Raw genomic sequence first — 16,780 nt, forward strand, 5'->3', positions numbered from 1 at the left:
GATTTTTTTTGTCAAAATGGTTACTCCTATCCAAGTAAATTTAAGATATATCTCGTGCTGTAGCCACGCCCACCTATCCTGAAACGGTCGACTGTTTCCGGATTTCCGACTCTCGCCGAAAGTGCGCCACCAAATGCCAAAATATGAGAGGAAGCCATACTCCTGAGCTGTACTTATATAACACTGCGTGATTCAACATACTTTTAAACGATATACATTTTTCGGTCGGCATTTCTTTTTTTTGTCATTTTTTTTTTGTTTTTTTGAGATAGAGAGTTTTTAGAAGTTGTTTTCAGAACAAACGTTTGTGATGGTTAAACGTTGTGTTGTGGGCGGTTGCAGTAATACGTATAGTCATAGTGTAAGTATTCACCACTTTTCCAAACGATCCGAAGGTGCGACGTCAGTAAACGAAAGCCGTGAAAACAACGAGAAAAGGTTGGGGTGGACCTTCTCCTTACAGCGTCATATGTAGTGTCCACTTCACCTCAGATTCTTTTTTCGAAAAACTGTCTTCGGCCGTGAAAAAACAACTAGGTTTTAAAGAGAAGCGCCGACAACTTAAACCTGGCGCAATACCAACAATTTTGAAAGAAATAGATTCCGAACCAGCGCATGATCACCGAGGCGGATTTCAGAAGAGAGAGAGAGACGTCGGGTAAGTGTTTCAAATCATTTGACTTGTTTTGCCATCCTGATTATCGCTTCATAGAGACAATTAAGTTTGCGTTATGTAAAGGTATCAATAATTGTTGATAGTAACACGAAAACGACGCGTCGGACAAACAGGAAATTACGCAGTCCTTACACACTGCTAATTGTTTTCATTTTCGCAGGCTAAAAGTTTCTGAATTGTTCGGTGATTGGTGCTGAATGTCGAATTCACACCTCTGTTACTTTCCTTCTAGCTTGATCTGCGAAATAATTTATGGGGGTACTGGACATCTCGACCCCAAAAAATCCCGACCCGTTTTTCATACCTACAGCCAAAACAAAGTCAGCTTGGACTTTCAGTTATGAGACATGACAAAACAAACGCTGCCAGTGATAGATTTCGCGAATAAAAAACAAAATTAACGCAATCAAAGGCGCCGACCACACGCGTTGGAAATACTAGTAGATAGTACACGATGTTTCGAATCAAAAGATGTCGATCAACGTTGAACTAGATAGAGGTTCGCGTCGCCACATTGAGACAGGGTCGCATCGATGCGGTGGGTCGAGATGTTCAATTTGGGTCGAAATGTCTTGGGTCGAGATGTCTAGAAATCATTTATGGAATAAGAATCCGGGCTTTGGCTGTCAATGCGTTATCACCAAGTAAATAAGTATGACAATCACGCTAACTGAGTCCACTCTGAATTTGTCTGTATGTGTGTTGCTCTCAATTATTTTTGTTATCCAATTAAACGCCACCAGTCACGCACTTGTCCTCGTCGTGACCCGACGCGTTCACCCATTTCAACTGAATCTATTTCCACGCGGCGGTCATTTATTTAGTAACTGATTTGTCGTTTTTTTTAGTTATTTCCCTATTTTATTGATCACTATAGTTTAACGTCTAGAATGTCAAAATATGTTTTCTTTTTATTTTAATTTTGATGCTTCTACTGGAAATGTACTTCAATAGAGCATGTATGATATGATTCTTTATGGTTTTCTATCTACTATTGTTGAATCAAAATGCTCTCATTATAATTTACAGATTACGTAGAAGAGCTCTTCAATACACTAGACTTGTATGTTGGAGGAGATTGTGTATTACATACACTTGATGATGCACCCCTGCCACTCAACAGCCAGTATGCCCACCCTGACAAAGTCTCGGCAGTTCATTGCCACACTACAAGATTCACATAACAGTGTAAATACATTTCCAGATGCTGCAACAATTATGCTAATAAAAAACAGGCTACGTTACACAGTTCACAAATTTTATTTAGACTTGTGATGAACAAAGAAATATGACAATGTAAACATTGGATTGTCTGTACATGTATGTGAGGAAAATAATGTGAATAAAATATAATTTGTACATGGATTACTATTACTATAATTAGTATATAGTTTTAATTGAGTGACACTGTGTGACAATGAAAAAAAGGAAACACATCTTCAGATTTTGGAATCTATGAAAAACCAAGATTTGGTAATTTAAGTCCTAAATAATTCTCTGACATAAATATTGATAAATGTGTTACTGCTCACTCTGGTAGTACTGTAGTCTTTTTCAAGGAACTTCAAGTATCCCCTCGTTAACCTGTGGAGGTTTAGAAAATAAATAAGGTCACAATCTTTATTTGGCATTTGTTTATACGTAATTCATTCGTTTTATGATGCATCTTTTGTTACTATAATAAAGGCAACTATTATTATGTTATATATGTGTTTGAATTATGGATGAAAAAAATATTGAACACATTTACAATTAGTACATAAGTATAAGCAATTGCCACCCAATCCTCTCAAACGATTATTCAAAAAATAATTAAATTTTTTTTCTTCATTTTCTTTTCATAATAATATGTCAATTTTATTTCACCAAACATTTTTCAAATTTACGTTTAAAATTTTGAAACCTGCGGATGTAATGCACACCCGCGCTTCGTGTGAAGGGAAGCCAGGTCAAAACATTGGGCATTTTACGTGTGTAGAGCAGCCCACAGAGACGTCGGCCGATCCCAACAACCATATCAGAAATTGTTGATGGTGGAAAAAAATAAGAGTTTCATTTGTGCAAAAAAAAATCAAACGTGATAAAGTAAAACGCCGATGTCATTCGGTCCACACGAGACACTCACGCCTTCGACCATGAACGAAAATCCAATATATGGATGCCAATGCACGTTTGAACGAAGCAGGCAATATTTCTGAGGAAATTCGCGATCTAAGTTTATCGAGCATAATAAAGAGTTCACACATACCTCTTTGAAATTATCGATAAGATATTTTATAAAGAGTAGTAAGCTCAACTAGAACAAAAAAAACTAGAACTTCTTACCGACTCGAAAGTTGTCCAGTGCCGAGGTTCAGCGATAGTTTACAAACGTGCGCCGGGGACGGTGACATCACTGCGACCAGCCACACCAGAACGGACATATCTCGCATCTAACTCAACCCCGTGCAACAAATTTGATATCCAAGTGTTCATTATGGCCCGTTCTTCCTCGACGAAAAAGTACATAAGTGACAATTTAGTCAAAGACGAGAAAACTGCACAAGAAATTTGCCTTATTTACACGTATCGGCAATGCGAGCTGTCCAGCAACTTCCCTTTCTGACGTCACAAGGGGAATTTCTGTATGGCAATGAATAGCTAATGAGGAGCCTCGTTTTAAAATACAAAAAATAAAGTTGCTGTAGACTGAGTTTAAAACACATTTTTTCACTTAAAAAAAATAATTTATGCTTAGAAACATAAAAATTAATAATATTTATGTATCAATTGATAATTTTAGACGTGAAAATAGCAGCCATTTCACAGGCACTTTAAGAATTGAATTTATTTCACTTGCGATTTCTCCGAAACGCGACGTGTGAGAGCTCACTTCAGTTACGTCAGCTGTTACATGGGAATGCGTCTGTTTGTTTATCGACAGGCACCGATGACCTGGGCAACTGTGAGTGAGATAATATGACACTTTATTTTATTAGAAAACCTGAAGGCCATTTTGAATGGAGCACACTCAAAAAGGGTCATATATATAATATATGAAGAATGTATCCATACAACAAACTAAAAATGGCATATCTTAAATGTCATATTGTTATCATTTAATTCTAAAAAGTGTTGTTAAAAAGGTGGTTAATTACCATTCAACGCACGCCCTGTCTTGTAACACGCCAGCTAAGTAGTCCTATGTATAATAGCACGTATAATACACAACAGCTGTAGCATGATTGTTTAGTATCATGGTAAGCATAACATACATTATAATGTCGGAAATATTCGTAGTTACGAATGCAAACATCACATCAGTGTCAGAGTGCTACTTATGTGCCGTAAGATTAATACATTACAGTCATTGCGCGTCGGTCGACACTTCCGCTGTACTGTCTGCGTACATACTGTTCGATATCCTCGTAATAACCGAAAATATACGTAATAGCGAAAGCAAATATCTCATTATTTTCTGTGTACCACGTATGTTCAAAATAATAATACACTCCAACGCAACGGAACTCATAATTAGACAAGTACACAATGAAACCCTTAATCCACCCGGCCCTGGATTCAAAATGATAGAAAGCCGGATATATTTATAGTTCCGAATATAATTATATCATTATTTCCGGTGTACTACATATGTTCAACATGATTAATACATTTCAAAGTTACTCAGAAAACACCAACACAAATTTGTCATATTTGTGCATAAAGAATTCGTTCCCACGAGAATACAAAAACAAATCAGCAAGCAAGGAGGCCATTACGAGTTTGTTTAAAACTTGCCCACCATAAGGTTCAAATATTAAATGTTCTGTCTTACATTTTTGAACAAAATAACAAGATTTTAAAAGAAAATACTTATTATCTGCGTCTGCCGTTTTTGTAAAAGAAACATTGAAAAATTAAAGTCTTTAAAGCGGGGAAGTCGTCACCTGCGCATGCATCAGATGGCCATAGCGTGTCATTGTTTACAAACAAGCGTCTACCTACGAGCCTTTGCGTTTTTAGCGTGTGTTGTTATCGTCGCTTGGGACTCAATTCTCGCGCGTGCGCAGGTGACGACCCTCCCGCTTTAAGCCTTATTTACATTTAAAATTAGGTTATAGTGCCTAAAGTGTGTACAAATGTTATGTTTATATATAGTGCAGGTTATTCATGATATGAGAACAAAGATTTTAATTCTGCAGAAAATCTTTTGTATTTAATTCTCAAAAAACTCAATCCCGCTGTGTGTATCAATCTATACGTATGTATCATTGTGACAACATGATATTTCGTACTCTTGACACTCAAACATGATACAGTGAACCAAAGGACGAATATGGAAATATATCACAGAAATTATTAATATATCATGAAAACAATCTATGACTATTTGCGGCCATTTCTTAAGAATCGAGAATAATAAAGATCGAATATCACATAACACACCCCTTTGCCCGTTGGGGCGTTTTAAAACAGCATTATGACCTGTTTCAATAAAAACCGCGACTCTTAAACAAGTTCATAAAAATCACATTTGCGTTTTCAGCAAATCTGGTCACCTGAGGCTAATAATCTTCACCTATTTGATTCTGAATATACGAGTTTCCCATTCTTCATAATAGCAAATAGTGAACATATTTTGCTCTCATCTTCTGAACCCAATATTTCTCGTGATGCTCTGAACTTAATATTCCTATGGAAAATAACGTTATTTATGCATTTGCACAATTTGGCATAACGAATAAATCCCCATGGCACTATCCATATACACCGCCATCATTTGAACGTAACAAATATAAAGGAATCACATTTTTATGGGTCAAGCAAAATAATAATAAAAAAAACACGTTTGTACACGGATATTAACTGAACTGTCCGATGTGAACTATTCTGGTGTTCGGGGTTGTATCAGTCCGACTTGTTCAGGAGACACGCAGGACAGAATGCAAACTGTTCAACAAGCAGATTCAAAAAAATCTTCATTGTCACTGGTTATATAAACTTAAACTACACATACAATACAGTAAGCAAATAACATCGAATAAACGGCAAGGTAAAGACTATGTCTAATTATAGTAAATACGTACTGCGTGCGTGACTCGAACCGGCGCTCGCGTACGGCACCTAATCGCCTAGCTTCACGCCACTACACGTCTTCCCCTCGGCCACCGGGCATCCCCAAAAAAGGATGCTTAATAACCGAGCTTATTACGTGCAGAGAACGTGAAACCCGTCCACACGATACGCGCCACACAGCATGGCCAGAATGCGGCAAAGGCCTTCAGATCTGGCTGTAGTAGGATGGTGAAAGTAATGGTACAGCATTTTAACAGTGAATAAGTACTGAGAAATAATTTTTAAACTCATAGTTGCTGTCGACATAGGAAGTAAAGTAAGCAAATAACACCGAATAAACGGCAAGGTAAAGACTATGTCTAATTATAGTAAATACGTACTGCGTGCGTGACTCGAACCGGCGCTCGCGTACGGCACCTAATCGCCTAGCTTCACGCCACTACACGTCTTCCCCTCGGCCACCGGGCATCCCCAAAAAAGGATGCTTAATAACCGAGCTTATTACGTGCAGAGAACGTGAAACCCGTCCACACGATACGCGCCACACAGCATGGGTCAATGGGTTGATACATACAATACAGGGTCGGAGTGTATTATCACGGGGAAATTCTTCTCCTCTGGGGTTCTCCAACACGTGTCAGGGGGGAAATCTCGTCTCTGTCACGCCTGCTTGAGGTGGGGATCGGGAAAGTCACTTCAGCTTTACAGTCAAATAGACGCACACAACGAAATAGTATCAACTCTCGTCTTTAGTCGGTCAGTCGAGTACTCTATAAGACACAGCGCCCTGGGAAAAAGTCCCCAAGACTATCGCAAGGCTGACCCAAGACTGCGTCTCTCGTGGTGTTCTCGCCAAGACCAACTAAAACAACTTTATTCACTTTCAAAACCTTAACCAATTACAAAGCAATATAAAGACTCTAGGGCGTAACCTTCAATCATACAGCCAATCACACTAAGTACTGTACACGTCATATCTTTTGATTAATCGTTCACTATATTACTAACTGCGAATACCCAACTGTCAGAAGTAGTAGTCCGAATAGCGACGGTTACATCGTCATTAGTTCCAAATCACTGAGTCAAGTTCCGTCCAGGACCTCGCATGAGCCTAAATGATGACAGATATAACACAGGCATTCACTAGTAATCAGCTAAATAAGTCGATCAACAGATACGCACAAACAAATTCATGACAGTATGTTCAATTGTATTTCTACGAGTTTAGAAGGATTGTTATGTCATTCAACACGAGTATTGTCTCAGACCGTTGATAATCGTATGTATGACAAAATTAAGTGCATGAAAAGTACATGGCACTCGTGACCTGCGTTAGCAAATAATTCTCACAAACAAATGTGTTATATTTAAGTGCATGAGAAATGAATGAAGGATTACACCAGCTGTTATACAAGTGGGTGTAGGTTTATTCATTTACAAGCACTGGTGTCCTGTATAGCTAGCTAGTCAACTGTCGATTATGTATCAAGAAACTGGCAGGTTAGACTGTTACTTGATTCTATCCATTTTGTCGAAATTTGAGCTGGACAACATGTGTGTATCTGAACTTGATTATATACCCATGCAAATTAGAAACAAATATTTGTTCTCTTTGAAACCTATAGAAATGTATTTAATGTTAACATTATCGTCAAATATTCTTTGAGTATAAAATTCTCATACAAAATAGCAAACTGAATGTCCATTTGTTTTTGAAACGTGTGTTTAAAATAATGCATTTCATCTTTATTAAGTATTCAAGTGTCTGATAAACTGAATATTCAACAACATCTGTGCACGTGCATTTGTGTGTATTATCTTCAAACAAAAATAGTGGTTTTGAAAACATGGTAATATATGTTATAAATGTACTAAATACGTTATTTTGATGTTATAAATATTATAAACGAGCCTTGTGATGGGATACTATGTTAGTTGCACTGGATCCAAGATGTAGAGTTGTATGCATATTGTGAAGATTTCAATTTACCTGACGTTTTACGTCTGACTGTACACCACAACGGTTAATGGTCTAGATAGTATGAGGTGTCGTTTGTGCATTTACTTATGTGATTTTTGTTCATGTTATACGCACACGTCACATTGCTGATGTTATAATCTATCAATTGAAAACCAATTGAATCACCTTCATCTCACTTTAAGCCCCTTTCACAATTGGCGACTCACTCGTGCGATAATTTTTTTTTTCGAACAATATTTTTTCCATCCTGTTGTAGAAGTGTTGTCTTTGAGTCGCAAGCAATATATAAAATCGTACGAAAGGTGAACGACCACTGCACCAGGATACAACAGCCGTGAGACGTAATCGTGCGATTATTTTCATGTTTCCGGGTGCAACAGTCGTACAACGGCTGCAACGGTTGAAAGATGATGCGACCAAGTCGCACGACATATGCGTTTTGTAGCGCCATATGTCGCGCGACCTAGCGACCTGTTGTACGACTACTACAACCGATCGTACAAGGCTACGACCCATTGTGCGACACACCGCACCACCTGTCGCGCGAGGTGTTGGCCTATAAATACGATGGCTCAAATCACTTCGGATCATTTAGTGAAACAAATGCTAACATATGGTTGTCCTGGGTGATACCCAGTCCAATTATTGCGGTGACGGCCGCTGTAACATCGGACACAATTAAATCGCATGGATGCATACCATATGTCCAGTGTAATATTAGGATTATTATTAATAATAATATAGAATCGTAATTTTTGTTGTAACCATGCATGTTTTGAAACACAAATATTATATTTATTTAGTATACAGTGCCTTCTCAGACTTAGCAAATGCAAGAGCCTCCCAGGAGCTATTGGTCGAGCAGCAGTCATGTTTACAGTATGGATGGTCCAGACATTTGGGATGAAAGCTCAGGAGTTCTCGAGCTTATATTGGGGGTGAAACAAAAATCGTACAACGTTGCAAAGGGGGCAAGACAGGTCTTCCAATAGTCTTAGGGTGGTACAACGGACTCGTACGACAGGATGCATCATCGTACGACATGAAAATACTCGTGCAACACTCGTTCGGGGTCTTACGAGTGCGTGCAAAGTCGCACAACACTCGTACTGCTTGTCGTGCAATTATTTTTCATCGCGTCAGTCGCTCAAAATATCGGAGCAGCACTGTTTTTTTCCCCGACCGAGATGCGACCATTTTGTCGCATCTGGATCGTACAATAAGTGGGACAACGGCTACAACGAGTCGTACAACGGGAAAAATTTCGAGTCGCAAGCCGTTGTAGTCTGTTTGGCACCAATTGTGAAAGGGGCTTTACATCTCACGACATGTTTTATGACTCTGGTGTTGCATATCGGTGCTTGAAATAAGATTTGCCAACCCCCAATCTCATTCATTTTTTAACTACATTTATACCAACCACTTTGGATTCGTCGCAATACTGAACTGTGGCACCTGTCTGACGAGCAGATAACAGTTTGCATATTATTGTTTATAGAATCGTTACATACAACCTCGTGGATTGCAGCCTCATTTATTGGTTTTAACATGGTAAGGATGCACTTGTCTCCGTTACGGTATCTCAACCTAGCAAAAACGGGAAAAACTATAATTTTTTGTCTACTGATTGCTTTAATTTGTAGTTTGGATTTGTATATATGGATTGCATCATAGGCAACAAACTCATCTGCAACTCAGACCTACTCTACTGCCTCAGACCTGTATATTAAAAGGGTTGAAGGTCGTTATGCAAGGGACAATCATGTCAGCATTTCAACAATTATTCTGGATAGTCGTATATAATATGGCACTAGACCTGCTGAAGTCATAGAACAAACCGCAACATAAGTAAACAACCACATTGTATGAATAACTGCCAGAGGATTTTACTTTTACTACAAGCCTACAGAAACAGGTGTTAAATTTTGAACAGCGTGTAGCCATTAGGCAGACATGGACATTCTAAAAAAGTAGGACATTCTAAAAAAGATATCTGCTCGAGGAAATGCTGAAGGCAGTTTTATAGAGGCCTATAGAAACGTAACTCTTTTTAACTCAGTTATATTTCTTAGATGGTTGCAGTATTTCTGTCTATCTATACACTATGTCATCAAAACTGACGACGATGATGTTATTGTGAATTTAAAGAAAATAAATTCCTCATGCCATTCGTAGGTCACGACGTTGCTGGCTTACTTCATTTGAAGCGAATTATCCACGTTACGTTTCTGAAGCTCTGTACATTCTTTCATAAGATGTTGCAAGAAGATGTTGTAAATATATGCTGAGACATCCAACAGGGTACAGAAGATGCATTCATCCGTGTAGTCATGTGTAAGCTGAATGTTACAATGATGTGTTAGAATCACGTTGTCAAACCTTTCTGCTTACTATTTGCAGATGATGCAGCAATGTTTTCAGATACGGTGATCGGATTGCAAAGATCTCTTAAAAATATTAAGTAGTTACTGTGACAGGTGGAAAATGATTTATATATAAAATAAATTGGTCTAGTTATACCTTATATTCACTGTGTTGCATCAAAGGTCTCCTCCCTGTAACATCTAGCACTTTGGTATTAGTGTCATCATTATTGTTGTTTTCCGGGGTGTGAGATTGAATAGCTGGACAGTCAACACTAAATATTGCAGCTAATCTGGCCCCGAAATGACCACCGTAGGGTATTTGTGTCGGATAATTATATACATGTATTTCGCATTGTTCATTCATTTATTAACTTTTTTCAGCAAAAATTATCGAAAACGAACAATTTAGGCCCAAATTTATACTGTAATAAATTATTATATTGTTTCAATGTTTATTGTGCTAAGGAACATTTTACTACAAACATTTTCAAAATTGTCTGCAATTGTGTCGATTTTAAAATAGCGTTCGCTAGCTTCACCCTTGTTGCTCTACTATTGAGGTCGGTATATCAGGGCATTGAAACAATACTAAAATGAAGCCTTTAAAAGTTTCCCAATTTAAAGTGCTAATCAGCACCGGCTTGAGATCATTCATATAGAAGTAAACCGGACCATACCGTACCGAACGTCAAAATCTCGGCGAGCGTCGGTTGAGTAAGTCGCTGGGGGTTAGATCGAAGTCACAGTAGAGGGCGCATCGCTCTGTAATAGAACGCGCTGTAGTGGAACAGCGCGTTCTAATAGAATGTCCGGAGCCAACTCTATTTGAGCTAATCTGCTGGTTAACACATCTCACCCAGTGAAGATGACTTCTGAAGTTATTCTTCATGAATTACACGCGAATAAGACTTTTCACTGAAGTAATAGACTTAGTATATTCACACCGAACCAATCTTCTGGCTCAGTGAACTGGTTTTAAATACTAATACTTTAATATTTATAATATTCTTAATATTGAAACAATATTGGGATTCGGATAAAAAACAATATATGACTGTTATATCCCATACCACAGAACACAATTTTGAAATATAAAGAAATCTTATCGCCATGGAAACAAATGCAAAAATAAAAGCTAACACTATAATGTTATTATCCATCTAGACACTTTAAAATGTCATGGAAACTGACCTTTTTGCTATGAAAGTAGACTGGAAGCGTCATCAACATGCCTTAAACGAATGTAACGGTATACACCTCTGATGTAAAAAAAAGTAAAAGGACGTGTTGCACACAATAAGCAGATTCACTGACTTTAATGAATGTTGTTACATTATTTAAACCCTCCAAATGCCTTTAAAACACACATCTGTGTTAAAAAATTTAATGTGCGAAGGTTAACATCATTTTGCATTTGCAGTAATATTATAGGATATCAGTAATATTATAGTTTTAGTGATTTGTATACAATAGTTGCTCAATTGGGACATTCCATTTTCATTTGTCAGATAATAATGGAATGTTCCGCACATGCCAATATTAAAGTCTGAGGACTGGGTCAATGAACATACATGTGACGGACAGACGGATGTGACAAACACCATGTTATTAGAAGGACATTGTTATCTTGTTATGTTATATTGATTGGTGACCAAGATGAATTCATCAACATTATTTAGTGTTTAATTTAATGTAGTTAGTTTTCTCAAAAACCTTGTGACTCCACTACCTCTTTTTCAATTAGGCCCTTGCTAGTCCTGTTATAACTTGGGATCGCAATATTTCTCCACCTTTCACGTGGACCCAAGTTCAGAAAACTTTAATACAACTGCAGTCACAACTGCCTGTCAGATCTTTATATAGAGTTTATTGAACTGTGCGATGCCATTGATACACCCTATTACTGAATATGGGGATGATTGCCCAATTATTATTATTATTCAATTCCAAGCTGTTTTACATTTTATTAGTAATTTATGTTTTTTTCATTCTGCTAAGCTTATTTGTCAGTATTACTGCCAGGTAACAGATTGTTTCATAACATTTCATATAGACATGTGGTGACATGCATGTGCCGTTTGACTTGCAAATTAACGGGTACCTTACTACGTTTATATTACAAGCATCACATTTCCGATTTAACATTATGCCAAGAAGATGGAAACCTGGTTTCACCTGTTTGTTATTTGCCTCAATATGTGGATATATATCTTTCAATGTATATGTGTATGCATTAAGCAATGTCATTACTTGGCGTATTTCCAATTTTGATCCAACTAATGAAGGTGCCACAGCTCCAGTGTCGCGCAAGGATATACAAACAGATGTTAAATCAACCAGAACACCGGAAGAAGTCAGTAAGAAAAAGATACTGAACAACCTTTGCAGAATTGAAACAAACTATGATCACTTGCCTGATGACTTTGATTTTCTGATAACGCCCAGCAAGAAATGTAACAGTATATCATCTACACAGAGTATATCGTTTCTTGTAGGTGTTGAATCGTCAGTGCTAAATTTTGAACAGCGTGCAGCCGTAAGGCAGACATGGGCAAACAAGGATCTTCTAAATCGTTTTTCTTCTCGAGTAATATTTCTTATTGGAACAAACGAGACTGCAGAGTTCCAGGAAATGCTGAATCGTGAAAATAAACAATATGATGATCTCGTCCAAGGAAGTTTCATAGAGCACTATAGAAACTTAACGCTGAAAACAATTATGTTTTTTAGATGGTCGCAGTGTTTCTGTAAATCCGTTGACTACGTCATCAAAACTGACGATGACGTTATCGTGAATTTGAAGAAAATATATACCATAGTAAAGTCTTTGCCAAAAACAGGTCTTTATCTTGGTCACATGCAAAACAGGTCTCATGTCATTCGTCGTTCACGACATCGCTGGTATACTTCATTTGAAGCATATCCAAAAGACTATTATCCCAGATACGCTTCTGGAGCTCTTTACATTCTTTCACAAGATATTGCAAGAAAATGTTATGAATATATGTCGTCACACCCAACAGGATACATCTCTTCAGAAGATGCATTCATTGGCGTAGTCATGTCTAATCTAAATGTTACTGTCTACCCAGAAAAGAGAATTAGCATTTACAATGATGTGTTAGAGTCACGTTGTCTCTTCAAAGTATATTTTGCAGTTCACAATGTCACATCACGTACAATGCTGGACTTTTGGCCAGGTTATGAGAAGGAATGTGTTACCAGTAATGGCAAAACGTAATTATGATGTCTCAATATCAAAATGACTTAAACGAATATAACGGTATACACTTCTGTTGTAAATTGCACGCAATGAGCAGATTTAATGACTTGAATGGTTGTAGTTAAATTATTTAAACTGAACAAATGCCTTTTACACACAGATTTGTGTTAAAGTAATTGAATGTGTGAACATTTTGCATTTTCAATTAAAGAATATCAGTAATATTGTCAGAGTTTTAGTGATTTGTATACAATAGTTGCTCAATTGGAATATTCCATTTTCATTTGTCAGATATTAATGGAATGTGCTGCACATGCCAATGTGGTATATTAAAGTCTGAGGACTGGGTCAATGAACTTACATGTGACTGACAGACGGGTGTGACAAACACTATGTTATCAGAAGGACATTGTTATCTTGTTATGTTATCTTGATTGGTGACCAAGATGAATTCATCAACATTATTTAGTGTTTAACGTTTCACTGCACTACCTCTTTTTCCAATTATGTCCTTGCTAGTTCAGTTATAACTTGGGATCTTGATATTTCTCCACATTGTACTCTTCGAAACACCCTATCATCTGGACCCAAGTTCAGAGAACTTCAATATAACTGCAGTCACTCATAAAAAATAACAAACAATGATCCAAACGATAGGAAGGCTGTTGAAAATTAAGTGTCATGTCAGGTTCACAAACTTGTGGGTTACATCTGTATTCAACTCTGCTGATGCACTAGACTGTCTGTCTAATCTTTAGAATAGATATTATGTGAAACTCGTACACATAAAAATAATATACAAAACTATAATTATTGTTGAATCATATAAATGTTCAACCAAGGGTTTTCTTAAACTATTAACATCTACTTTATCTACGATAACATGGGTATCCCAAAATACCACTGAACTTTTGAAAAAAATAATGAAATCGCACTCGATTTTTCTTGTGACTTCAATTAGCACCCCTGATTTTAACTGCATTCCACTATACGACATGATAAATTAATAGAATTCATTGAGAATATTATCAGACATTTTAAAAAGTGAAAAAGGTTATAGTCACTACATATACATAACATATATATAGAATAATCTCCACAGTTTTGTCAAGAAGGATATATACGAATATATAAGGATATATATACGAATATGACTTATTGCTAATTAAACAAACATTTAATTATTTAAAAACTTGTTTTACAAAGAAGTCAAATTCTTCAATTTCACATACCGATGTATTGATGTATGTACTTCGTATCCAAAGTCATATATTTAGTAGGTATATTGTAATGATATGTATTTGAACTTGAGATTAACGATTCATACTTTTAATTTGACTTTAAAAAACAGCTTTCTATTGCACTATATGACAATAAGAATTTTACTATCATCAAATATTCACAACTTTTGAAGCGCATTCATTATGCCTAGTTGCAACTACGACCATTTATAACTATGATGTGTAACATTCATACTATGAAGTCAAATATCTTTCTGAATTGCCTATTTAATGATGAGTACTTTGGTTTTGTTTTGTTCTTGATAACTGTTTTGACACACCGTCAATCTCAATTTTCAGTACTATAAAATGAATCACTCTTTTTGTAATAATCAACTATGTTGAGATATAATTTCTATGATGTATATGTTATGACCAGTACTTATAAATTGTATCGTATTAACGTCCAATAAATAATATTTGAGTTCAAAAATCAACCAATGTTACTTTGATAGCAAGTGAATATAAATGCAACCTCATTGGTAGTTCAGTTCGACATCCCTCCATAATATTTACTATTTGTATTGTCATACTCCATAACAACTCCGATAAAGGGCATGTTTTACAGGGGCTTGCAATCCGATCTTTAGATTTTACTATGTGTAAAATTATTTTGCTTCTCGGTTGAATGAATACAAAGGTTTATATAGAGATCATTGAACTGTGCGATGCCAATAATACACGCTATTACTGAATATGGGGATGATTACCGAATTATTACGATTCAATTCCAAGCTGTTTTTACATTTTATCAGTATTTTATGTTATTTCATTTTACTGAGCCTATTTGTCAGCATTACTGCCAGGTAACATATTGCATCATAAAATATAGTTACAACACAACACAAAGGCCACATTATTCCACATTTCATATAGGCATGTGGTGACATACATGTGCCGTTCGACTTGCACCCTAAAGGTACCTTACTACGTTTATATTACAAGCATCACATTTCCGATTTAACATTATGCTAAGAAGATGGAAGCCTGGTTTCACCTTTTTGTTATTTGCCACAATATGTGGATATATATTTTTCAATGTATATGTGTATGCATTAAGCAATGTCATTACTTGGCGTATTTCCAATTTTGATCCATCTAATGAAGGTGCCACAGCTCCAGTGTCGCGCAACGATATACAAACATATGTTAAATCAACCAGAACACCGGAAGAAGTCAGTAAGAAAAAGATACTGAACAACCTTTGCAGAATTGAAACAAACTATGATCACTTGCCTGATGACTTTGATTTTCTGATAACGCCCAGCAAGAAATGTAACAGTATATCATCTATACAGAGTATATCGTTTCTTGTAGGTGTTGAATCGTCAGTGCTAAATTTTGAACAGCGTCCAGCCGTAAGGCAGACATGGGCAAACAATGATCTTCTAAATCGTTGTTCTGCTCGAGTAATATTTCTTATTAGAACAAACGAGACTGCAGAGTTCCAGGAAATGCTGAATCGTGAAAATAAACAATATGATGGTCAATATGATGGAAACAATATATTCTATAGTAAAGTCTTTGTCAAAAACAGGTCTTTATCTTGGTCACATGCAAAACGGATCTCATGTCATTTGTCGTTCACGACATCGCTGGTATACTTCATTTGAAGCATATTCAAAAGACTATTATCCCAGTTACGCTTCTGGAGCTCTTTACATTCTTTCGCAAGATGTTGCAAGAAAATGTTATGAATATAACGCAACCAACAGGGTACATCTCTTCAGAAGAAGCATTCATCGGCGTAATCATTTCTAATCTAAATGTTACTGTCTACCCAGAAAAGAGAATTAGCATTCGCAATCACGTGTTAGAGTCACGTTGTCTTTTCAAGATATATATTGCAGTTCACAATGTTACATCACATACAATGCTGGACTTTTGGCTAGATTATGAGAAGGAATGTGTTACTAGTAATCGCAAAACGTAATTATGTCACCCGAGTAAAGCATTTCATAAATATCCAATTCTACACTATCCATTGATATATCTAGTTTGTCAGGAACGCAATAAATGACCTACAGCTCCAGCATCACAAGTCCAGCCTTGACGATATGTACTCTTCTTAAGCATTAAGTCTCTTAAGCAATAGAAATAATAAATATATTGTTAGATTAGACATATGCTATCATATATGTTTATGTTATGATATAGTTGTCGGATGAAGCATTTGTTGATAGTGAAAATTGCAGACAC

At 36.6% G+C, this 16,780-nt stretch overlaps 1 protein-coding gene and 2 long non-coding RNA genes across 3 annotated transcripts; 2 read left to right on the plus strand and 1 right to left on the minus strand.

Annotated features, from left to right (window-relative positions):
- Positions 1-362: 362 nt before the first annotated feature.
- LOC146745802 (uncharacterized) lies at positions 363-2,041 on the plus strand. Its single transcript, XR_014929512.1, has 2 exons — positions 363-658; positions 1,706-2,041. It is a non-coding gene; the product is annotated as an uncharacterized LOC146745802 (long non-coding RNA).
- On the minus strand, positions 1,918-3,344 carry LOC146745803 (uncharacterized). Its single transcript, XR_014929513.1, has 2 exons — positions 3,002-3,344; positions 1,918-2,260 (listed from the first exon to the last, which is right to left on the minus strand). It is a non-coding gene; the product is annotated as an uncharacterized LOC146745803 (long non-coding RNA).
- Positions 3,345-12,224: 8,880 nt separating this feature from the next.
- LOC102806382 (beta-1,3-galactosyltransferase 5-like) lies at positions 12,225-13,319 on the plus strand. The gene has a single exon (XM_006812500.2). The coding sequence runs from the start codon at positions 12,225-12,227 to the stop codon at positions 13,317-13,319; it is 1,095 nt and encodes a 364-aa protein (XP_006812563.2).
- The last annotated feature ends 3,461 nt before the right edge of the window (positions 13,320-16,780 follow it).

Source organism: Saccoglossus kowalevskii, chromosome 5, assembly GCF_978046115.1.
Source record: "Saccoglossus kowalevskii chromosome 5, keSacKowa6.1, whole genome shotgun sequence".
Lineage (NCBI taxonomy): Eukaryota > Metazoa > Hemichordata > Enteropneusta > Harrimaniidae > Saccoglossus > Saccoglossus kowalevskii.

Bases quoted from the DNA above. Each gene is read 5' to 3' on its own strand.
- LOC102806382 (XM_006812500.2), top strand. From the start codon at position 12,225: ATGCCAAGAAGATGGAAACCTGGTTTCACCTGTTTGTTATTTGCCTCA.